General features: G+C 49.4%; 1 protein-coding gene across 5 annotated transcripts in view; it reads left to right on the top strand.

Annotated features, from left to right (window-relative positions):
• The window catches only part of LOC140403374 (pancreatic secretory granule membrane major glycoprotein GP2-like), a 198,459-nt gene that overhangs the window by 32,447 nt on the left and 141,616 nt on the right, over positions 1-24,396 (top strand). The window contains exons 2-3 of one of the 5 annotated variants that reach the window (XM_072491296.1): positions 11,753-11,832; positions 23,117-23,165. In XM_072491296.1, the coding sequence (XP_072347397.1) occupies positions 23,120-23,165 (46 nt within the window). In that variant the 5' untranslated portion in view covers positions 11,753-11,832; positions 23,117-23,119. Of the gene's footprint in view, positions 1-11,752; positions 11,833-12,680; positions 12,792-12,920; positions 13,039-18,965; positions 19,019-23,116; positions 23,166-24,396 lie in introns of those variants that run through there. The other 4 variants (XM_072491297.1, XM_072491294.1, XM_072491298.1 and 1 more) reach the window with 4 other exon arrangements.

Here is a 24,396-nt window from a genome sequence, read left to right as displayed (position 1 = left end):
CACTGTAAATTCAATGATAATCTATGATTAATCTAGGACAAAGGTTCGGCACAACATCGTGGGCCGAAGGGCCTGTTCTGTGCTGTATTTTCTATGTTCTATGTTCTATGGCCACAATGTCATTAAAATCCTTGACCAAAGGTATGGTTACTATCGGTCGTGCTGGTGTCCTTCTGTACTTCCTACAAACTTCACAGCGGTCACTAACCTGTTCTATCAGTTTAGTATAGTCGTCATCCCTTAGCCCTGCATCCTTTAATAAATTTTTCAGCCTCCGATTAGACGGATGTGCAAATTGCATATGCAGTTTTAATACCACAAGCTTTTTATCAGCTAAAGTCCCATTTTCAACTGCCATTAACACACCCTTAACCACTCTACTTGAAAAATTATTTGTCAGTAATGGAATACAATAGTGTCCCGACTGTGTAAATTTTAAGTCCACAGTCTTTCCAAAAACTGTTGCCTTATCCTGTTCCATATCCAGTTTCATGTGTGCTTTCTTCATCGATGGTCTGCTCAGAAGCAAAGGTATCTCACTTGATACAACATCCGTGCTAATGAAATGATTCACTCCGGCAATATTGCAAGGGATCACCACTCTTTTCAGCGACTTCAGAGTATTATCATCCCCAAACCTGAAACTTGTGGAACTTTCAAATTCCTTAACCTTGTTACGATTTTCGGCATTCAAAGAGTCCAGGTAACATTTTAACCAGTCAATTCCACACACAGTAGATGTGCAGCCACTGTCCAATACAGGACAGTTGAAGGATTCTGCAACCAACACCCTCATTACCGGCGTAAAACTGCTTGTCAATAGGACAATGCCTTCTTTCTGGTCACTATCTTTTTCTTCTTCTGACTCTTCCGTGTCATGTGTCACTTCAAACACTCTATCATAACGAGTTGGACAGTTGAAAGCATAATGGTATTGAGAGTCACATCGAAAACATCGATTTATCATGCCCTGTGCATTTCTGGGGTTCATCGTCCTATTGTAGGTCCTAACTGGGTTTCTGTCTTCATAATTTCCTTGTTTCGGTCTCCGTCTATAGTCTTGAGCCCTGTTCGTAGCCATACGATTTTGCCATCCTGTTACTGGTGTATCTTCCATATTCTGCCTTATTGCAGGCTGACCTACTTGGGTCATCAGAGCCATCGGAATCGAATGTTTCCCCAGAAACGTTTGTCATCTGTTCGAATAAGGTATTCTTATCAGTAAACTGAACTCCTGTCAAAACCAGGAGCCTATCCATGTTGCTCACTCTAGCACAGTCAAGTAATTTAAAGGCCAACACAGACTGTGGAAATTCCAGGTTGTGTTTCTGCAGTCTTTTATATAGTCTGCCAAATTCCACTATATAGTCTTCCATGGAGATATCCTCCATTTTCCGGAACTTATCAAAATCCGACCATGCTTCATACGCACTTAACAAGTCATCTTTCTTATAAATCTTATCCATATAATGTAATAAAGTCTCCAGACCTTCTTCTGAGTCTAACTCTTCCAATTCCAGCTCAGAAAGCACTTTGTTTCGGATTTTACTGCCATATGGTAGAGAAAGAGCCAATGCCATACCTTGTTTTCTCTTTCCCAAAGCAGTAACTTTAGTCCACATAACTACTGCACTTCTCCATTGGTCGTACGATTCTCTTTCAGAAAATAAGGGGGGATAGTCATATCCAGCCATCTTTATCCTGCGTTCAGCCATGTATCTTTTTTTTTTCCTTCTCACTCACTCCTTGGTTTGATCAGGAAAAGTTGCATCTTTCAAACCTTCACATTTGCACAGGAACCATCCTCTGCTCCCAGTGTTAGTCGTTTTAGTGGCTGTGAAATGAAGAGTCTAAAGTTCTTGTTCCTTTTCACCAAACACCATTTATTTCACTTCCACAGCCTCTGCACAAAACTCTAACAACGCACCACCTGACACAAGGGCCACCTGAAGCCCCTTTACATATCACTGTCAATCATTGGATACTTAACATAAATGAGACAACTAATTGCAATGTCTCTTAACCCTTTACTTAACACTCCATGCCGTGAGGCAGCACTGCGCCACCGCGCCACTCAACACCGTCTCCAAACCCCTCCACAGACGCTCTCTTTATCTTCTCCAGCCTGAGGAACTCTGCCGGGTCCCTCATCCACACCCCCGGTTTCGGGCCCCCGAGTCCCTCCATTCCAATAAGATCCGTCTCCGGGATACCAGGGAGGCAAAGGCCAGGACATCGGCCTCGATCGCCCCCTGGACGCCCGGATCATCCGGCACTCCAGAGATCGCCACTTCCGGACTCGGGACCACCTTCACCTCGAGACCTCCGACAAAACGTCGGCAACCCCCCTGCCAGAACCCCCCAAACTTCAGACCCAAACCTTGTGGAGATGATTCGCGGCCCAACCACACACCGCCCACACCTGTTCCCCACCCCTTCAAACAACAGCCCATCCTGGCCACAGTCAGGTGTGCCCTGGGGACCACCTTCAACTGAATAAGGCTAAGCCTGGCACACAACGAGGATGCATTCACTCTCCTCCAAGCCTCCTCCCACACCCCAGCCTCCACCTCCCTCCCCAACTCTTCCTCCCACTTCCACTTCACTCCCAGATCGGGGCTCCCTCCCAATCCATCAACTCCTTCTAAATTTCCCACACTTTACCCTCACCTCCCCCTGTTTTTGACACCACCTTGTCCTGTAGCCCCTGGGGTGGCAGGTGAGGAAATGACGGCTCCTGCTTCAGGAAAAAGTTCCTTACCTGTAAATACCGGAACACATTCCCGGTGGGCAATGTGAATTCCTGCACCAACCCCTCCAATCTCGAGAGGCTGCACCCATCGAATACGTCCCCAAAACGCTCAATCCCAGCCTGTTTCCACCCCCAAAACCGCCCATCCAGCCACCCCAGAGCAAACCTATAATTCCCACAGATCGGTGCCCAAACTGAGACCCCAACACCGTCGGCATCAAACACTGTTGCCCGTTGTGTCCTTACTTAATTGGCTCTGTTTTATAACCTTTGCTCTAGAGTCGCCAGGTATCTTTATGATACCACCACGAGGTTCAAGTTCAAGTGCTGATCAATAACTCAATACACCAGTTAGTAAGTTTCAAATCAAAACACATTTATTATACACAATCACTACTCATGAATAAAACTCTACTTACTAGACTATCTCTAACACTAAAAGGCCTATACTTAGCTTTGGAACCGGCCCACCAGGTCAGGGGAACAAATGGCCTTTTGTTCGATTCTGAGTCTGGTATGGCCTGATAGCTAGGATCACCTATCTCGTAGCGGGCGTTGACTGGAGACATACTTGGTTGGTGCAGCTGCTAGGCAGGTCACGGTCAAGGGTTGTTTCGAGCTGCTGAGAAGCCCTGCCAAGAAGGACGAATTGAACTTGGGGACTCTATTTTATAGTCCCCATGGGGCTCCGCGCCGTTCGGGGCGGATCCCGTACCTGGTTCCAAGTGATTGGACTGCGTTTCGATCACTTGGATCGATTTCTCCAATACTGGAGCTGTTCCCTGATCACTGGGCGGTTCCTAAGTGTCCGTTGGCCTTCCTTTGTCTTGGCTCCTGCTGGCGCCGAGGAGTCTGGCTTGGCCTTGTTTATCTTAACTCTTTCCAATTGTTCCCGGGGATCGCTCATCAATATGTCGATGGCGATTAGTTTCAGTGCTGTCTGGGTTCCTGCAAGTTCTGATAGACAGGAAACTTTGCACCCGCTTGTTTTTCCTGCGTTTGACTGAATTTCCCATCATTCTTAGCGGATCTCCATTTTAAAGTCGGGAAGTGGCCAACCCAGGTGGCTACAGTTAGATACACTCTCCTTTCCCCCTCTGGGACTGGGTGTCACAGTGTGTTAGATACACTGTCCTTTCCCTCTCTGGGACTGGGTGTCAGTGTGTTAGATACACTGTCCTTTCATTCTCTGGGACTGGGTGTTACAGTGCGTTAGATACACTCTCCTTTCCCTCTCTGGGACTGGGTGTCACAGTGTGTTAGATACACTCTCCTTTCCCTCTCTGGGACTGGGTGTCACAGTGCGTTAGATAGAATGTCCTTTCATTCTCTGGGACTGGGTGTTACAGTGCGTTAGATACACTGTCCTTTCCCCCTCTGATACTGGGTGTCACAGTGTGTTAGATAGACTGTCCTTTCATTCTCTGGGACTGGGTGTCACAGTGTGTTAGATAGACTGTCCTTTCCCTCTCTGGGACTGGGTGTCACAGTGTGTTAGATACACTGTCCTTTCCCCCTCTGGTACTGGATGTCACAGTGTGTTAGATACCCTGTCCTTTCCCTCTCTGGGACTGGGTGTCACAGTGTGTTAGATAGACTGTCCTTTCCCTCTCTGGGACTGGATGTCACAGTGTGTTAGATACACTGTCCTTTCCCTCTCTGGGACTGGGTGTCACAGTGTGTTAGATACCCTGTCCTTTCCCTCTCTGGGACTGGGTGTCACAGTGTGTTAGATACACTGTCCTTTCCCCCCTCTGGGACTGGGTGTCACAGTGTGTTAGATACCCTGTCCTTTCCCTCTCTGGGACTGGGTGTCACAGTGTGTTAGATACACTGTCCTTTCCCCCTCTGGTACTGGGTGTCACAGTGTGTTAGATGGACTGTCCTTTCCCTCTCTGGGACTGGATGTCACAGTGTGTTAGATACACTCTCCTTTCCCCCTCTGGTACTGGGTGTCACAGTGTGTTAGATACACTGTCCTTTCCCTCTCTGGGACTGGGTGTCACAGTGTGTTAGATACACTGTCCTTTCCCCCTCTGGTACTGGGTGTCACAGTGTGTTAGATAGACTGTCCTTTCCCTCTCTGGGACTGGATGTCACAGTGTGTTAGATACACTGTCCTTTCCCTCTCTGGGACTGGGTGTCACAGTGTGTTAGATATACTGTCCTTTCCCACTCTGGGACTGGGTGTCACAGTGTGTTAGATACACTGTCCTTTCCCCCTCTGGTACTGGGTGTCACAGTGTGTTAGATACACTGTCCTTTCTCTCTCTGGGACTGGGTGTCACAGTGTGTTAGATAGACTGTCCTTTCCCTCTCTGGGACTGGGTGTCACAGTGTGTTAGATACACTGTCCTTTCCCCCTCTGGTACTGGGTGTCACAGTGTGTTAGATAGACTGTCCTTTCCCTCTCTGGGACTGGATGTCACAGTGTGTTAGATACACTCTCCTTTCCCCCTCTGGTACTGGGTGTCACAGTGTGTTGGATACACTGTCCTTTCCCCCTCTGGTACTGGGTGTCACAGTGTGTTATATACACTGTCCTTTCCCTCTCTGGGACTGGGTGTCACAGTGTGTTAGATACACTGTCCTTTCCCCCTCTGGTACTGGGTGTCACAGTGTGTTAGATACACTGTCCTTTCCCCCTCTGGGACTGGGTGCCACAGTGTGTTAGATACACTCTCCTTTCCCTGTCTGGGACTGGGTGTGAGTGTGTTAGATACACTCTCCTTTCCCCCTCTGGTACTGGGTGTGAGTGTGTTAGATACACTCTCCTTTCCCCCTCTGGTACTGGGTGTCACAGTGTGTTAGATACACTGTCCTTTCCCTCTCTGGGACTGGGTGTCACAGTGTGTTAGATACACTCTCCTTTCCCCCTCTGGTACTGGGTGTCACAGTGTGTTAGATACACTGTCCTTTCCCTCTCTGGGACTGGGTGTCACAGTGTGTTAGATACACTGTCCTTTCCCTCTCTGGGACTGGGTGTGAGTGTGTTAGATACACTGTCCTTTCCCCCTCTGGGACTGGGTGTCACAGTGTGTTAGATACACTGTCCTTTCCCTCTCTGGGACTGGGTGTGAGTGTGTTAGATACACTCTCCTTTCCCCCTCTGGGACTGGGTGTCACAGTGTGTTAGATATACTGGGCGAAAGTGTATCTAACACACTGACACCCAGACCCAGAGGTGGAAAGGACAGTGTATCTAACACACTGTGACACCCAGTACCAGAGGGGGATAGGACAGTGTATCTAACACACTGTGACACCAAGTCCCTGAGAGGGAAAGGACAGTGTATCTAACACACTGTGACACCCACTCCCAGAGAGAGAAAGGACAGTGTATCTAACACACTGTGACACCCAGTCCCAGAGAGGGAAAGGTCAGTGTATCTAACACACTGTGACACCCAGTCCCAGAGAGGGAAAGGACAGTATATCGAACACACTGTGACACACAGTCCCAGAGGGGGATAGGACAGTGTATCTAACACACTGTGACACCCAGTCCCAGAGAGGGAAAGGACAGTGTATCTAACACACTGTGACACCCAGTCCCAGAGAGAGAAAGGACAGTGTATCTAACACACTGTGACACACAGTCCCAGAGGGGGAAAGGACAGTGTATCTAACACACTGTGACACCCAGTCCCAGAGAGGGAAAGGACAGTGTATCTAACACACTGTGACACCCAGTCCCAGAGAGGGAAAGGTCAGTGTATCTAACACACTGTGGCACCCAGTCCCAGAGAGGGAAAGGACAGTGTATCTAACACACTGTGACACACAGTCCCAGAGGGGGATAGGACAGTGTATCTAACACACTGTGACACCCAGTCCCAGAGAGGGAAAGGACAATGTATCTAACACACTGTGACACACAGTCCCAGAGGGGGAAAGGACAGTGTATCTAACACACTGTGACACCCAGTCCCAGAGAGGGAAAGGACAGTGTATCTAACACACTGTGACACCCAGTCCCAGAGAGGGAAAGGTCAGTGTATCTAACACACTGTGGCACCCAGTCCCAGAGAGGGAAAGGACAGTGTATCTAACACACTGTGACACACAGTCCCAGAGGGGGATAGGACAGTGTATCTAACACACTGTGACACCCAGTCCCAGAGAGGGAAATGACAGTGTATCTAACACACTGTGGCACCCAGTCCCAGAGAGGGAAAGGACAGTATATCTAACACACTGTGACACCCAGTCCCAGAGAGGGAATGGCCAGTGTATCAAACACACTGTGACACCAAGTCCCAGAGAGGGAAAGGACAGTGTATCTAACACACTGTGACACCCAGTCCCAGAGAGGGAAAGGACAGTGTATCTAACACACTGTGACACCCAGTCCCAGAGGGGGAAAGGACAGTGTATCTAACACACTGTGACACCCAGTCCCAGAGAGGGAAAGGACACTTTCCTTCCCCCCTCTGGGACTGGGTGTTACAGTGTGTTAGATACACTGTCCTTTTCCTCTCTGGGACTGGGTGTCACAATGTGTTAGATACACTGTCCTTTCCCCCCTCTGGGACTGGGTGTCACAGTGTGCTAGATACACTGTCCTTTCCCTCTCTGGGACTGGGTGTCACAGTGTGTTAGATACACTGTCCTTTCCCTCTCTGGGACTGGATGTCACAGAGTGTCAGGTATACTGGGCGAAATTCTCCCCCAACGGCGCTAAGTCTGCCGACTGGCGCCAAAAACGGCGCTAATCAGACGGGCATCGCGCCGGCCCAAAGGTGCGCAATGCTCCGCATCTTTGGGGGCCGAGCCCCAACCTTGAGAGGCTAGGCCGGCGCCGGAGGGATTTCCGCCCGGCTAGCTGGCGGAAATGGCGTTTGTTGCCCCGCCAGCTGGCGCGGAAATGCGGCGCATGCGCGGGAGCGTCAGCGGCCGCCGACAGTTTCCCGCGCATGCGCAGTGGGGAGAGTCTCTTCCGCCTCCGCCATGGTGGAGGCCGTGGCGGAGGCGGAAGGGAAAGAGTGCCCCCACGGCACAGGCCCGCCCGCGGATCGGTGGGCCCCGATCGCGGGCCAGGCCACCGTGGGGGCTCCCCCCGGGGTCAGACCACCCCGCGCCCCCCCAGGACCCCGGAGCCCGCCCACGCCGCCTGGTCCCGCCGGTAAATACCAGCTTTGATTAACGCCGGCGGGACAGGCAATTCCTGGGCGGGACTTCGGCCCATCCGGGCCGGAGAATTGAGTGGGGGGTCCCGCCAACCAGCACGGCCCGATTCCCGCCCCCGCCCAATCTCCGGTTCCGGAGACTTCGGCGCGGGCGGGGGCGGGATTCACGGTGGCCAACGGCCATTCTCCGACCCGGCGGGGGGTCAGAGAATGACACCCCCTGTCTTTCCTCACAATGTTCTAGTCGGCAGCGCAATGTTTAGCACTGTTGCTTCACAGGTCCAGGTTCCCGGGTTCCATTACCACTTGGAACACGGTCTGTGCGGAGTCTGCACGTTCTCCACGTGTCTGTGTGGGTTTCCTCCGGGTGCTCCGGTTTCCTGCCACAAGTCCCGAAAGACGTGCTTGTTCGGTGAATTGGACATTCTGAATTCTCCCTCAGTTTACCCAAACAGGCGCCGGAATGTGGCGACTAGGGGATTTTCACAGTAACTTCATTGCAGTGATAATGCAAGCCTATTTTTGACACTGATAAAGATTATTCTTATTATATATCTCTTCTCTCTGCGAGCTCTCTTTCCTTGTTTCTGGTATACAAACATTTATTCTGTGTTCCAACTTCCTTGTGTACATTCCCCTGTGGTGATTATTGAACACATTCTGCACAATTACCACTCGTTAGTGAATAGCAGTGGGAAGTGGAACGGTCGGAATTTATCGGAACAAAACACTCCTGGTATTGAAAAGGATGGACTGTCGGAAAAGGGCTATTCAGCCATGGATAACTATGGAAACCAAGGAGGGAATCAAATTGAAAGAAAATGCAAACAAAGTGGCAAAGCTTAGTGGGAACAAGAGGATTGGGAAATCTTTAAAGATCAACAAAAAGCCATGAAAAATGCTATAAAGAAAAGGAAGTTAGAATCTGAGAGCAGACTAGCTCCGAATATAAAAACTGACAACAAAAGTTTCTCAAATATATTGAATGTAAAGATGTGAAGGTGATCATTGGTCCATTAGAGGACGAGAAGGGAGATTTAATAATGGGATAATAATGAGGAAACGGCTGCGGCATTGAACAGTGGAAGACACAAATACCATGCCAATAATTGATAGCAAGGAGGCTACGGCAGGCTAGGACCGAGAAACCATCATTATCACATAAGGTAGACAAGTCTCCTGGCCCTGATGGAATACATCCCAGGATACTAAAAGAGATGGCGGGGGAAATAGCAAATACGTTCGTGGTAATTTACCAAACTTCACTGGACTATGAGGCGGTTCCAGGAGATTGGAAAATAGCAAATGTGATGCCCTTGTTTAAAAAAGGAGGCAAACAAAAGGTGAATAACTATAGGCCGGTTAGCTTAACCTCTGGTGGGGACAATGCTTGAATCTATCATCAGGGATGAAATAGTGAGACATCCGGACAGAAATTGTCCCATTGCCCCTGGTCACTGTCTGCGTGGAGTTTGCACATTCTCCCCGTGTCTGCGGGGGTCTCACCCCCACAACCCAAAGATGTGCAGCTTGTGTAGACTTCCCACACTAAATTGCCCCTTCATTGGGAAAAAACCTAATTGGTACTCAAAATTATCTTCTTTTAAATTGTCCCTTTGGGCAGACGCAGTGTGAGATCATGAAAGGCGGGGCCGATTTAATTAATTTACAAGAACTCTTTGTGGATATTACGAGCGGGGTGGACAGTGGGGACCGGTGGATGTGATGTACCTGGATTTCCAGAAGGTATTCGACAAGCTGCTGCGTAAGATAAAGGTGCTCGGCATTACGGGTAAGTTATTAGCCCGGATAGAGGATTGGTTAACAAACAGAAAGCAAAGAGTGGGGCTAAATGGGCGTTTTTCTAATTGGCGATCAGCGGCCTCAGGGATCAGTGTTGGGACTGCAATTGTTTACAATTTACATCGATGATTTGTAATTGGGGACCAATTGTAATTTGTCAAAGTTGGTCGATGACACGAAGATGAGTGGTAGAGCAAAGTGTGCAGTGGACACTGAAAGTCTGCAGAGGGATCTCGATGGTTTAAGCGAGTGGGCAAGGGTCTGGCCGATGGAATTCATTGTTGGGAAATGTGACGTCATCCATTCTGGTGGGAATAATAACCAAATGGGCTGTTATTTAAACGGTAGCGAATTGCAGCATGCTGCTGTGCAGAGGGACCTGGGTGTCCTTGTGCATGAATCGCAACAAGTTTAATACGCTGGCCTTTCCCTCTCTGGGACTAGAAGCCGAGGACACAATCTCAAACTAAAGGGACGATCCTTTAAAACAGAGATGAGGGAATTTCTTCAGCCAGAGGGTGGTGAATCTGTGGAACTCTTTGCCGCAGAAGGCTGTGGAGGTCAAATCGCTGAGTGTCTTTAAGACAGAGATAGATCGGTTCTTGATTAATAAGGGGATCAGGGGCTTTGGGGAGAAGGCAGCAGAATGGGGGTGAGAAACGTATCAGCCATGATTGAATGGCGGAGCAGAACCGATTGTGTTGGGTGGTCAGTCCTGTGTCGGGGGTCAGTCCTGTGCCGGGGTCAAGCCTGTGTCGGGGTCAAGCCTGTGCCGGGGTCAAGCCTGTGTCGGGGTCAAGCCTGTGCCGGGGTCAAGCCTGTGTCGGGGTCAATCCTGTGTCGGGGGTCAATCCTGTGTCGGGGGTCAGTCCTGTGTCGGGGGTCAGTCCTGTGTCGGGGGTCAGTCCTGTGTCGGGGGTCAGTCCTGTGTCGGGGGTCAGTCCTGTGTCGGGGGTCAGTCCTGTGTCGGGGTCAGTCCTGTGTCGGGGGTCAGTCCTGTGTCGGGGGTCAGTCCTGTGTCGGGGTCAATCCTGTGTCGGGGGTCAGTCCTGTGTCGGGGGTCAGTCCTGTGTCGGGGGTCAGTCCTGTGTCGGGGGTCAGTCCTGTGTCGGGGGTCAGTCCTGTGTCGGGGGTCAGTCCTGTGTCGGGGGTCAATCCTGTGTCGGGGGTCAGTCCTGTGTCGGGGGTCAGTCCTGTGTCGGGGTCAGTCCTGTGTTGGGGGTCAGTCCTGTGTCGGGGTCAGTCCTGTGTCGGGGGGTGCGGGGGGGACGGGGGGGCGGGAGGGGGGCGGGCGGGTGGGGTGGGGCGGGGTGCGGGGTGGGCAGGGCGCGGGGGGATCTGGCCCCGGGAGGTGCCCCCACAGGACCCACCGATCCACGGGCGGGCCTATGCCGCGGGGGCAGTCTATTCCTCCGCGATGGCCGACGCGGAGCTGATCCCCCCCTGCGCATGTGCGGGGATGACGGCAGCACACGCTGGCGCTCCCGCGCCTGCGCCTACTCGCGCCGGCCGGCGGAGGCCCTTCCCCGCTGGCCTGCGGGGCGCAAACCGCTCTGGCCCCGGCCTCGCCCCTTCCGCGCCGGCCTGCGGGGCGCAAACCGCTCTGGCCCCGGCCTCGCCCCTTCCGCGCCGGCCGGGTTCAAACCGCTCTCGCGTCAGCCTCGCCCCTTCCGCGCCGGCCGGGTTCAAACCGCTCTCGCGTCAGCCTAGCCCCTTCCGCGCCGGCCGGGTGCAAACCCCTCTGGCCCCGGCCTCGCCCCTGAAGGTGCTCCGGATTCCTTCCACTGTCCCAAGATGTGCCGGTTAGGTGGATTGGCCAGGCTAATTTGCCCCTAGTTGGGGCTACAGGGATATGGTGGGGGGTTGGGCCGAGATGGGGGTCACAGAGATAGGACGGGGGAGTGGGCCGAGGTAGGGGGCTCTTTCAGAGGGACGGTGCAAAGTCGATGGGCTGAATGGCTTCCTTCTCCACTGTCGCGATCTGATGACTCTGTGGATCTCACTCACTTTGCTGTCAATTTTGTCCATTTTGTGCTTCAATAAATCTTTGCTTAATCCTTTCCTTCAGCACCCATCAGAAAGCCCCTCCCCCCAGCTCCACACCCACAGTAACCACGGAGACCCTGAAGACCAACAACGAGACCTCAGGTAAAATACAAGCAACAACATTTCCTGCTGATGAATTGGGTGGATGTATATTTTTGGAAAGGAAAAGTTTATTTTGATGATTTCTGTAATGTTTAGTTTAATTGTGTCTTCACTGGAGTCAGTGAGTGGGACTTCCCGGACATTCAAAAGAACAAAGAAAAGTACAGCACAGCAACAGGCCCTTCGGCCCTCCCAGCCTGCGCCAATCCAGATCCTTTATCGAAACCTGTCGCCTATTTTCCAAGGATCCCTCTGTTCCCCACCCGTTCATATATCTGTCTAGATGCATCTTAAATGATGCTATCGTGCCCGCCTCTACCACTGGTGTGATTGCGGTGCCACTGACTGAGCCCCCTCCCCCTGCCGTGGGGCGGAGGGTGTAAACACCGGGAAGCCCCATTGACAGCGATGGGACTGAAAGATCCTGCCGCTGGCCAATGGCCTCAGGAGCCACAAAACAGGCTGTGGGATGGCCGGGAAAATCACCCCGTGTCCCGCAGATTCTCTGTCAGGTTTCCACAGTTGCACAGATCACCAGACATTTATCAGGGCTGGGTTATCCCCCAATCCACATCAACTCACAAACAACAGGGGACAATTCCAAAAAGGTTTTGATTGGTGGTTGGAATGTGTGTGGGTTGGTGGTTTAACTGGGCGTGGATTCTGGTGTCAAATGGTGATTCACATTTCGGAATCCAGGACTGTGAGTGACAGGGGCTGGATTACATTACCCAATGCAGAGCACATGCCACAGGACACAGTCACATTTCCCCCTCCAGCCAGACTATTGGGTAAGCTTTGTTCTCCAGGGAGCAAATCAGAATTCTGGTCCAGTCCGTTTCCCTTATAAGTAGACAGAGGCTGCCATGAATAGCATTCAACACTGAGCAACAGGCAAGCTTACAGAACCTCCTCCAGCTCACGCGGGAACACCTCCTGAGGCTCCGGTAAGCAGTCAGGTATGAATTAGTATTTAGACTGTGCTGAGAGGTGTATCACTGTTTTTAAACATGGGCTCAGGTCTGTGTATGTTCTCCAGTCCCAATACAGAGCTGCTGAATGACCTGAGTCATTGAGGAGACTGGAGATGGATCTGGATGATGAATACAGCAAGTCACAAACAAACGTGGTTTAACCATGGATGGTGGTGGGGGACAGGAGGGCAGTGCGGTGCTGGATTCAAACAAGAAACATGAACATATTGCGGTTAGAGTGTAATATTTATAAAGGATATAAAATGACAGGAAGCTCAAATGTTTGTGGTAATACTTTGAGTCACAGAGACAGAGATAAACCCACTCCCAGAGAGAGACTTTACTCACAATAGATAGGTGAACTTAATAGGATTCATTTTGGGAGAAAAAATTTGAATGCGGATCACAGGGTCAACGGCAGGGTTCTGAGGAATGTGGAGGAACAGAGAGATCTTGGGGTTCATGTCCACAGATCTCTGAAGGTTGCCACTCAAGTGGATAGAGGCGTGAAGAAGGCCTATAGTGTGTTAGCGTTTATAGTGTGTTAGCATTTATTAACAGGGGGCGTGAGTTTAAGAGCCGTGAGGTTATGGTGCAACTGTACTTGACCCTGGTGAGACCACATTTGGAGTATTGTGTGCAGTTCTGGTCACCTCATTATAGGAAGGATGTGGAAGCATTGGAAAGGGTGCAAAGGAGATTTACCAGGATGCTGCCTGATTTGCAGGATAGGTCTTATGAGGAAAGGTTGAGGGAGCTAGGGCTTTTCTCTTTGGAGCGGGGGAGGATGAGAAGCGACTTAATTGATGTTTATAAGATAATGAGGGGGATAGATAGAGTGGACGTTCAGAGACTATTTCCTCGGGTGGATGTAGCTGTTACAAGGGGGCATAACTATAAGGTTAAGGGTGGGAGATATAGGAGGGATGTCCGAGGTAGGTTCTTTACTCAGAGAGTGGTTAGGGTGTGGAATGAACTGCCTGCTGTGATAGTGGAGTCGGGCACTTTAGGAACTTTCAAGCGGTTATTGGATAGGCACATGGAGCACACCAGAATGACAGGGAGTGGGATAGCTTGATCTCAGTTTCGGACAATGCTCGGCACAACATCGAGGGCTGAAGGGTCTGTTCTGTGCTGTACTGTTCTATGTTCCATGTCTACAAACCCACTCCCAGAGAGATAAACTCATTGTTTACTGTCCTACTATAAGGATCTGATTAGGTTCTCGAGGGTTACAAGGCAGCCAGGAAGGAACTCAAAAATGGACTGAGGAGAGCTAGAAGGGGGCATGAAAAGCCCTGGCGGGAAGGGTTAGGGAAACCCCAAGGCATTCTACACTTATGTGAGAAATAAGAGGGTGATCAGAGTGAGAGTAGGGCCGATCAGGGATAGTGGAGGGAACTTGTGCCGAGAGTCTGAAGAGATGGGGGAGGCCCTCAATGAATACTTTGCTTCAGTATTCAATAGAGAGAGGGACCTTGTTGCTCATGAGAACAGTGTGAACCAGGTTAATAGACTTAAACAGGTTGATATTAAGAAGGAGGATGTGCTGGAAATTTTGAAAAGCATCAGGATAGGTAAATCCCCTGGGCCTGACGGGATATCCCCAAGGTTACTACGGGAAGCGAGGGAGGAGATTGCTGCGCCGTTAGCGATGATCTTTGCGTCCTCACTCTCACTGGAGTAGTACCGGATGATTGGAGGGAGGCAAATGTTTTTCCCCGATTCAAGAAAGGGAACAGGGAAATCCCTGGGTATTACAGACCAGTCAGTCTGTGGTGAGCAAAATTTAGGAAAGGATTCTTATAGATAGGATTTATGATTATTAGAAAAACATAGTTTGATTAAAGATAGTCAGCATGGCTTTGTGAGGGGCAGGTCATGCCTCACAAGCCTCATTGAATTCTTTGAGGATGTGACGAGACACATTGATGAAGGTCGGGCAGTGGATGTGGTGTATATGGATTTCAGTAAGGCATTTGATAAGGTTCCCCATGGTAGGCTCATTCAGAAAGTTAGGGGGCATGGGATACAGGGAAATTTGGTTGTCTGGATACAGAATTGGCTGTCGGAAAGAAGACAGCGAGTGGTAGTGGATGGAAAGTATTCCGCCTGGAGGTCGGTGACCAGTGGTGTCCCGCAAGGATCGATCTGGGACCTCAACTCTTTGTGGATTTTATAAATGACTTGGATGAGGAAGTGGAAGGGGGCTGAGTAAGTTTGCCGATGACACAAAGGTTGGGGTAGTTGTAGATAGTGTTGAGGATTATTACAGGTTACAACAGGACATTGACAGGATGCAGAGCTGGGCTGAGAAGTAGCAGATTGAGTTCAACTTTGATAAATGTGAAGTGATTCATTTTGGAAGGTCGAATTTGAATGCTGAAAACAGGATTAAAGGCAGGATTCTTGGAAGCGTGGAGGAACAGAGGGATCTTGGGGTCCACGTACATAGATCCCTCCAAGTTGCCACCCAGGTTGATAGGGTTGTTAAGAAGGCGTATGGTGTGTTGGCTTTCATTAACAGGGGGATTGAGTAGAGCCGCGAGGTTTTGCTGCAGCTTTATAAAACCCTGCTTAGACCACACTTGGAATATTGTGTCCAGTTCTGATTGCCTCATTATAGGAAGGATGTGGATGCTTTGGAGAGGGTGCAGAGGAGATTTACCAGGATGCTGCCTGGACTGGAGGACATGTCTTATGAAGAGAGGTTGAGGGAGCTAGGGCTTTTCCCACTGGAGCGAAGAAGACAGAGAGGTGTACAAGGTGAGGAGAGGCATGGATCGAGTGGATAGCCAGAGACTTTTCCCCAGATGAAATGGCTGTCACGAGGGGACATCATTTGAAGGTGATTGGAGGAAGGTACAGGGGAGATGTCAGAGGTTCTTTACACAGAGAGTGGTGGGTGTGAGGAATGCACTGCCAGCAGAGGTGGTGGAGTTAGAGTCATTCGGGACATTGAAGCGACTCTTGGACAGGCACATGGACAGCAGTAAATTGAAGGGGTGGAGGTTAGGTTGATCTTGGATTAGGATAAATGGTCAGCACAACATGGTGGGCTGAAGGGCCTGTACTGTGCTGGACTGTCCTATGTTCTATCAAAGAGAGACTTCACTCACTATAGATAGACAAACTCAATATTCACTATCCCACACCCAGAGAGAGAATTCACTCACTATAGATAGATAAACTCAATGTTAACTACACCAATCCCAGAGAGAGACTTCACTCACGAGAGAGATAAACTCAATGTTTACTGTCCCACTCCCAGAGAGACTTCACTCAATATAGATAGATAAACTCAATGTTTACTGTCCCACTCCCAGAGAAAGACTTCACTCACTAAAGATCGATAACCTGAATGTTTACTATCCCACTCCCAGAGAGAGACTTAACTCACTATCGATAGATAAACTAAATGTTTACTATCCCACTCCCAGAGAGAGAGTTCATTCACTGTAGGTAGATAAACTCAATGTTTACTATCCCACTCCCAGAGAGAGACTTCACTCACTTAAGATCAGTGATAGTCAGCATGGCTTTGTGAAGGGTAGGTCATGCCTCACAAACCTTATTGAGTTCTTTGAGAAGGTGACTGAACAGGTAGACGAGGGTAGAGCAGTTGATGTGGTGTATATGGATTTCAGCAAAGCGTTTGATAAGGTTCCCCACGGTAGGCTATTGCAAAAAATACGGAGGCTGGGGATTAAGGGTGATTTAGAGATGTGGATCAGAAATTGGCTAGCTGAAAGAAGACAGAGGGTGGTGGTTGATGGGAAATGTTCAGAATGGAGTACAGTCACAAGTGGAGTACCACAAGGATCTGTTCTGGGGCCGTTGCTGTTTGTCATTTTTATCAATGACCTAGAGGAAGGCGCAGAAGGGTGGGTGAGTAAATTTGCAGACGATACTAAAGTCGGTGGTGTTGTCGATAGTGTGGAAGGATGTAGCAGGTTACAGAGGGATATAGATAAGCTGCAGAGCTGGGCTGAGAGGTGGCAAATGGAGTTTAATGTAGAGAAGTGTGAGGTGATTCACTTTGGAAGGAATAACAGGAATGCGGAATATTTGGCTAATGGTAAAGTTCTTGAAAGTGTGGCTGAGCAGAGGGATCTAGGTGTCCATGTACATAGATCCCTGAAAGTTGCCACCCAGGTTGATAGGGTTGTGAAGAAGGCCTATGGAGTGTTGGCCTTTATTGGTAGAGGGATTGAGTTCCGGAGTCGGGAGGTCATGTTGCAGCTGTACAGAACTCTAGTCCGGCCGCATTTGGAGTATTGCGTACAGTTCTGGTCACCGCATTATAGGAAGGACGTGGAGGCTTTGGAGCGGGTGCAGAGGAGATTTACCAGGATGTTGCCTGGTATGGAGGGAAAATCTTATGAGGAACGGCTGACGGACTTGAGGTTGTTTTCGTTGGAGAGAAGAAGGTTAAGAGGAGACTTAATAGAGGCATACAAAATGATCAGGGGGTTGGATAGGGTGGACAGTGAGAGCCTTCTCCCGCGGATGGATATGGCTGGCACGAGGGGACATAACTTTAAACTGAGGGGTAATAGATATAGGACAGAGGTCAGAGGTAGGTTCTTTACGCAAAGAGTAGTGAGGCCGTGGAATGCCCTACCTGCTACAGTAGTGAACTCGCCAACATTGAGGGCATTTAAAAGTTTATTGGATAAACATATGGATGATAATGGCATAGTGTAGGTTAGATGGCTTTTGTTTCGGTGCAACATCGTGGGCCGAAAGGCCTGTACTGCGCTGTATTGTTCTATGTTCTATGTTCTAAGATCGATAACCTCAATCTTTACTATCCCACTCCCAGAGAGAGACTTCACTCACTATAGATAGATAAACTCAATGTTTACTGCCCCACTGCCAGAGAGAGAGACTTCACTCACTATAGATAGATAGACTCAATGTTTACTATACCACTCCCAGAGAGACTTCACTCACTATAGATAGATAAACTCAATGTTTACTATCCCACTCCCAGAGAGAGAGGCTTCAATCACGATGGATAGATAAACTCAATGTTTACTATCCCACTCCCAGAGAGACTTCACTCACTATAGATAGATCAACTCAATGTTTACTATCCCACTCCCAGAGAGACTTCACTCACTTTAGATAGATAAACTCAATGTTTACTATCCCACTCCCAGAGAGAGACTTCACTCACTATCGGTAGATAAACTCAATGTTTACTATCCCACTCCCAGAGAGACTTCACTCACTTTAGATAGATAAACTCAATGTTTACTATCCCACTCCCAGAGAGAGACTTCACTCACTATAGGTAGATAACCTCAATGTTTACTATCCCACTCCCAGAGAGACTTCACTCACTATAGATAGATAAACTCAATGTTAACTATCCCAATCCCAGAGAGAGACTTCACTCACTATCGGTAGATAAACTCAATGTTTACTATCCCACTCCCAGAGAGACTTCACTCACTTTAGATAGATAAACTCAATGTTTACTATCCCACTCCCAGAGAGACTTCACTCACTGTAGATAGATAAACTCAATGTTTACTATCCCACTCCCAAAGAGAGACTTCACTCACTATAGATAGATAAACTCAATGTTTACTATCCCACTCCCAGAGAGACTTCACTCACTATAGTCGATTTTGGCGTGAGAACAGCTGGTGAGTCAGTTTCAGTGGGAGCATTGCGGAAGTGGCTGCTGGGAGGTAAGTCTGTCCTTTAAAAGCACTTGTCTTTGCAGGGGCAGGCCAGTCGATTTTGGCGGGAGAACAGCTGGTGAGTCAGTTTCAGCGGGAGCATTGCGGAAGTGGCTGCTGGGAGGTAAGTCAACCTTTAAAAGCACTTGTCTTTGCAGGGGCAGGCCAGTCGATTTTGGCGGGAGAACAGCTGGTGAGTCAGTTTCAGCGGGAGCATTGCGGAAGTGGTTGCTGGGAGGTAAGTCTGTCCTTTAAAAGCACTTGTCTTTGCAGGGCCAGGCCAGTCGATTTTGGCGGGAGTGGAGCTGGCTGGTTAGTCAATTTCAGCAGGAGCTGAGAATTTTTCTTTTTTTTTTTTTAAAATTAGTGCTTTAGGCGGGAACAGGAAGTCGACCCGCGGACGTCTGGGAAGACCCTCACCAATAAATTCTGGTGGAGAGGAAACCCGAGACACTACACGTGTAGTGTCTCCCACCCGCCCTCCTCCTCTAACCTAATAATAAAACCCATTGGTCTGAGGTAAGTACCATATTTTATTATATTATTATTATTTTTTATAAAAAATTTAATTTAGTTGTTAGCCAGATCTTGGTAGAAAGTTAGAGGAATGGCAGGGAAGGGAGTGCAATGTTCCTCCTGCAGGATGTTTGAGGTGAGGGATGCAGTTAGTGTCCCTGCTGATTTTACCTGCAGGAAGTGCTGCCATCTCCAGCTCCTCCAAGACCGAGTTAGGGAACTGGAGCTGGAGTTGGAAGAACTTCGGATCATTCGGAAGGCAGAAGGGGTCATAGATAGCAGTTTCAGGGAATTAGTTACACCAAAGATTGGAGATAGGTGGGTAACTGTAAGAGGGACTGGGAAAAAGCAGTCAGTGCAGGGATCCCCTGCGGTCGTTCCCCTGAGAAACAAGTATACCGCTTTGGATACTTGTGGGGGGGAAGACTTACCAGGGGTAAGCCATGGGGTACAGGCCTCTGGCACGGAGTCTGTCCCTGTTGCGCAGAAGGGAAGGGGGGAGAGGAGCAGAGCATTAGTAATTGGGGACTATATAGTCAGGGGCACAGATAGGAGATTTTGTGGGAGCGTGAGAGACTCACGTTTGGTATGTTGCCTCCCAGGTGCAAGGGTACGTGATGTCTCGGATCGTGTTTTCCGGGTCCTTAGGGGGGAGGGGGAGCAGCCCCAAGTCGTGGTCCACATTGGCACTAACGACATAGGTAGGAAAGGGGACAAGGATGTCAGGCAGGCTTTCAGGGAGCTAGGATGGAAGCTCAGAACTAGAACAAACAGAGTTGTTATCTCTGGGTTGTTGCCCGTGCCACGTGATAGTGAGATGAGGAATAGGGAGAGAGAGCATTTAAACACGTGGCTACAGGGATGGTGCAGGGGGGAGGGATTCAGATTTCTGGATAACTGGGGCTCTTTCTGGGGAAGGTGGGACCTCTACAGACAGGATGGTCTACATCTGAACCTGAGGGGCACAAATATCCTGGGGGGGAGATTTGTTAGTGCTCTTTGGGGGGGTTTAAACTAATGCAGCAGGGGCATGGGAACCTGGATTGTAGTTTTAGGGTAAGGGAGAATGAGAGTATAGAGGTCAGGAGCACAGATTTGACGTCGCAGGCGGGGGCCAGTGTTCAGGTAGGTGGTTTGAAGTGTGTCTACTTCAATGCCAGGAGTATACGAAACAAGGTAGGGGAACTGGCAGCATGGGTTGGTACCTGAGACTTCGATGTTGTGGCCATTTCGGAGACATGGATAGAGCAGGGACAGGAATGGATGTTGCAGGTTCCGGGGTTTAGGTGTTTTAATAAGCTCAGAGAAGGAGGCAAAAGAGGGGGAGATGTGGCGCTGCTAGTCAAGAGCAGTATTACGGTGGCGGAGAGGATGCTAGATGGGGACTCTTCTTCCGAGGTAGTATGGGCTGAAGTTAGAAACAGGAAAGGAGAGGTCACCCTGTTGAGAGTTTTTTATAGGCCTCCTAATAGTTCTAGGAATGTAGAGGAAAGGATGGCGAAGATGATTCTGGATAAGAGCGAAATTAACAGGGTAGTTATTATGGGAGACTTTAGCTTTCCAAATATTGACTGGAAAAGATATAGTTCGAGTACAATAGATGGGTCGTTTTTTGTACAGTGTGTGCAGGAGGGTTTCCTGAAACAATATGTTGACAGGCCAACAAGAGGCGAGGCCACGTTGGATTTGGTTTTGGGTAATGAACCAGGCCAGGTGTTGGATTTGGAGGTAGGAGAGCACTTTGGGGACAGTGACCACAATTCGGTGACGTTTACGTGAATGATGGAAAGGGATAAGTATACACCGCAGGGCAAGAGTTATAGCTGGGGGAAGGGCAATTATGATGCCATTAGACGTGACTTGGGGGGGATAATGTGGAGAAGTAGGCTGCAAGTGTTGGGCACACTGGATAAGTGGGGCTTGTTCAAGGATCAGCTACTGCGTTTTCTTGATAAGTATGTACCGGTCAGACAGGGAGGAAGGTGCCGAGCGAGGGAACCGTGGTTTACCAAGGAAGTGGAATCTCTTGTTAAGAGGAAGAAGGAGGCCTATGTGAAGATGAAGTGTGAAGTTTCAGTTGGGGCGATGGATAGTTACAAGGTAGCGAGGAAGGAACTAAAGAGAGAGCTAAGACGAGCAAGGAGGGGACATGAGGAGTATTTGGCAGGAAGGATCAAGGAAAACCCAAAAGCTTTCTATAGGTATGTCAGGAATAAGCGAATGACTAGGGAAAGAGTAGGACCAGTCAAGGACAGGGATGGGAAATTGTGTGTGGAGTCTGAAGAGATAGGCGAGATACTAAATGAATATTTTTCTTCAGTATTCACTCAGGAAAAAGATAATGTTGTGGAGGAGAATGCTGAGCCCCAGGCTAATAGAATAGATGGCATTGAGGTACGTAGGGAAGAGGTGTTGGCCATTCTGGACAGGCTGAAAATAGATAAGTCCCCGGGACCTGATGGGATTTATCCTAGGATTCTCTGGGAGGCCAGGGAAGAGATTGCTGGACCTTTGGCTTTGATTTTTATGTCATCATTGGCTACAGGAATAGTGCCAGAGGACTGGAGGACAGCAAATGTGGTCCCTTTGTTCAAAAAGGGGAGCAGAGACAACCCCGGCAACTATAGACCGGTGAGCCTCACGTCTGTAGTGGGTAAAGTCTTGGAGGGGATTATAAGAGACAAGATTTATAATCATCTAGATAGGAATGATATGATCAGGGATAGTCAGCATGGCTTTGTGAAGGGTAGGTCATGCCTCACAAACCTTATTGAGTTCTTTGAGAAGGTGACTGAACAGGTATACGAGGGTAGAGCAGTTGATGTGGTGTATATGGATTTCAGCAAAGCGTTTGATAAGGTTCCCCATGGTAGGCTATTGCAAAAAATACGGAGGCTGGGGATTGAGGGTGATTTAAAGATGTGGATCAGAAATTGGCTAGCTGAAAGAAGACAGAGGGTGGTGGTTGATGGGAAATGTTCAGAATGGAGTACAGTCACAAGTGGAGTACCACAAGGATCTGTTCTGGGGCCGTTGCTGTTTGTCATTTTTATCAATGACCTAGAGGAAGGCGCAGAAGGGTGGGTGAGTAAATTTGCAGACGATACTAAAGTCGGTGGTGTTGTCGATAGTGTGGAAGGATGTAGCAGGTTACAAAGGGATATAGATAAGCTGCAGAGCTGGGCTGAGAGGTGGCAAATGGAGTTTAATGTAGAGAAGTGTGAGGTGATTCACTTTGGAAGGAATAACAGGAATGCGGAATATTTGGCTAATGGTAAAGTCCTTGAAAGTGTGGCTGAGCAGAGGGATCTAGGTGTCCATGTACATAGATCCCTGAAAGTTGCCACCCAGGTTGATAGGGTTGTGAAGAAGGCCTATGGAGTGTTGGCCTTTATTGGTAGAGGGATTGAGTCGGGAGTCCGGAGTCGGGAGGTCATGTTGCAGCTGTACAGAACTCTGGTACGGCCTAATTTGGAGTATTGCGTACAGTTCTGGTCACCGCATTATAGGAAGGATGTGGAGGCTTTCGAGCGGGTGCAGAGGAGATTTACCAGGATGTTGCCTGGTATGGAGGGAAAATCTTATGAGGAAAGGCTGATGGACTTGAGGTTGTTTTCGTTGGAGAGAAGAAGGTTAAGAGGAGACTTAATAGAGGCATACAAAATGATCATGGGGTTGGATAGGGTGGACAGTGAGAGCCTTCTCCCACGGATGGATACGGCTGGCACGAGGGGACATAACTTTAAACTGAGGGGTAATAGATATAGGACAGAAGTCAGAGGTAGGTTCTTTACGCAAAGAGTAGTGAGGCCGTGGAATGCCCTACCTGCTACAGTAGTGAACTCGCCAACATTGAGGGCATTTAAAAGTTTATTGGATAAACATATGGATGATAATGGCATAGTGTAGGTTAAGATGGCTTTTGTTTCGGTGCAACATCGTGGCCCGAAGGGCCTGTACTGCGCTGTATTGTTCTATGTTCTATGTTCTATAGATAGATAACCTCAATGTTTACTATCCCACCCACAGTTTTTAACATTCTCTCTAATTTTCCCATTGCCGGAATTCTCTCCCATACGGATTGTCTCTTTTCCTTTGCAGGATATGCCGAGTGAGATGAAGACGTTGTTGCTGATTCTGGGATGTCTGAGTGAGTAACATTCATTCAGGACGGTCGGCCATTGTACAACAAATACAATTGTCTACGTTCAGTATCTTCCCCTCAAAACCTCGAGAGGTTCTTCCTGACCAAAGAATTGGTTTGAAAGAGAGAAGTTGTTTTTTGGAGAGGTTTTATTGAAGGGTGTGTATTTAGGAGGGAGTTCGGGACGAGAGGAAGGTGGAGAGACTGAGAGCTTTCGGGAAGACTGTTCCCAGCTTGGAATGTTGGGATGAGGTTGTAGCCTCCACTGATTGGGTGACGGGGTTGTGTTGGACGCAGAGGGATGACATTTGAGGCTCAGGTCAGAGGAGATTGTGACACAATGAATGGTTTGGGAGGATTTAAATTTGAGGATGATGGGGAGAGTTTACACAATTACCTCAGTTAGAGAGTTTGCCGGGAAAGGTGACGCACTGGAGGGAGGAGGCACTGGAGGGAGAAGGCAAATAAAATAGATGAGGTGCTGGAGGGAGGTGAGGTGCTGGAGGGAGGTGAGGTGCTGGAGGGAGGTGAGGTGCTGGAGGGAGGTGAGGTGCTGGAGGGAGGTGAGGCAGTGGAGGGAGATGAGAAGCTGGAGCGAGGGTTTGGGTGGAGGGAGGGATTTGGAGGGAGTATTTTGGAGGGAGAGTTTGGGAGGGTTGTTTTTAGAAGAGAGGGATCGATTGGAGGGAGGATCCAAGCAGAGAGAGGGTTTTGGGAGGGGTTTGTGCCGAAGGAGGGGTTTGAGTCGAGGGAGGGGTTTGGGGAGGGAGATTTTGCGAGGGAGGGCTTGGGGAGGGGGGTTTGTGATGGAGTCTTTGGAGAGGAGGTATTTTGGGAGGGAGGATTTAGAGGGGGGCGTTTGCGAGGATTTTCTGAGGGAGGGTTTGAATGGAGGGAGGCCTTGGGGAGGGGGGGTTGTGGGAGGGAGGGTATTCAGGGGGAGGGTTTGAGTGGAGGGAGGGTTTGGGGAGGGGGGTTGTGGGAGGGGGGTTTTCAGAGGGAGGGTTTAAGTGGAGGGAGGATTTGGGGAGGTGGGGTTGTGGGAGGGAGGGTATTCAGAGGGAGGGTTTGAGTGGAAGGAGGGTTTGGGGAGGGGGGTTGTGGGAGGGGGGTTTTCAGAGGGAGGGTTTGAGTGGAGGGAGGATTTGGGGAGGGGGGTTGTGGGAGGGAGGGTATTCAGAGGGAGGGTTTGAGTGGAAGGAGGGTTGGGGCAGAGGGAGGGAGGCAATTGGGCTCC

This window comes from Scyliorhinus torazame, chromosome 27 (assembly GCF_047496885.1).
Source record: "Scyliorhinus torazame isolate Kashiwa2021f chromosome 27, sScyTor2.1, whole genome shotgun sequence".
In the NCBI taxonomy this organism is placed as follows: domain Eukaryota; kingdom Metazoa; phylum Chordata; class Chondrichthyes; order Carcharhiniformes; family Scyliorhinidae; genus Scyliorhinus; species Scyliorhinus torazame.
Note: the sequence above shows the minus strand (reverse complement) of the source record. Positions and strands in the feature narration are given on the sequence as shown.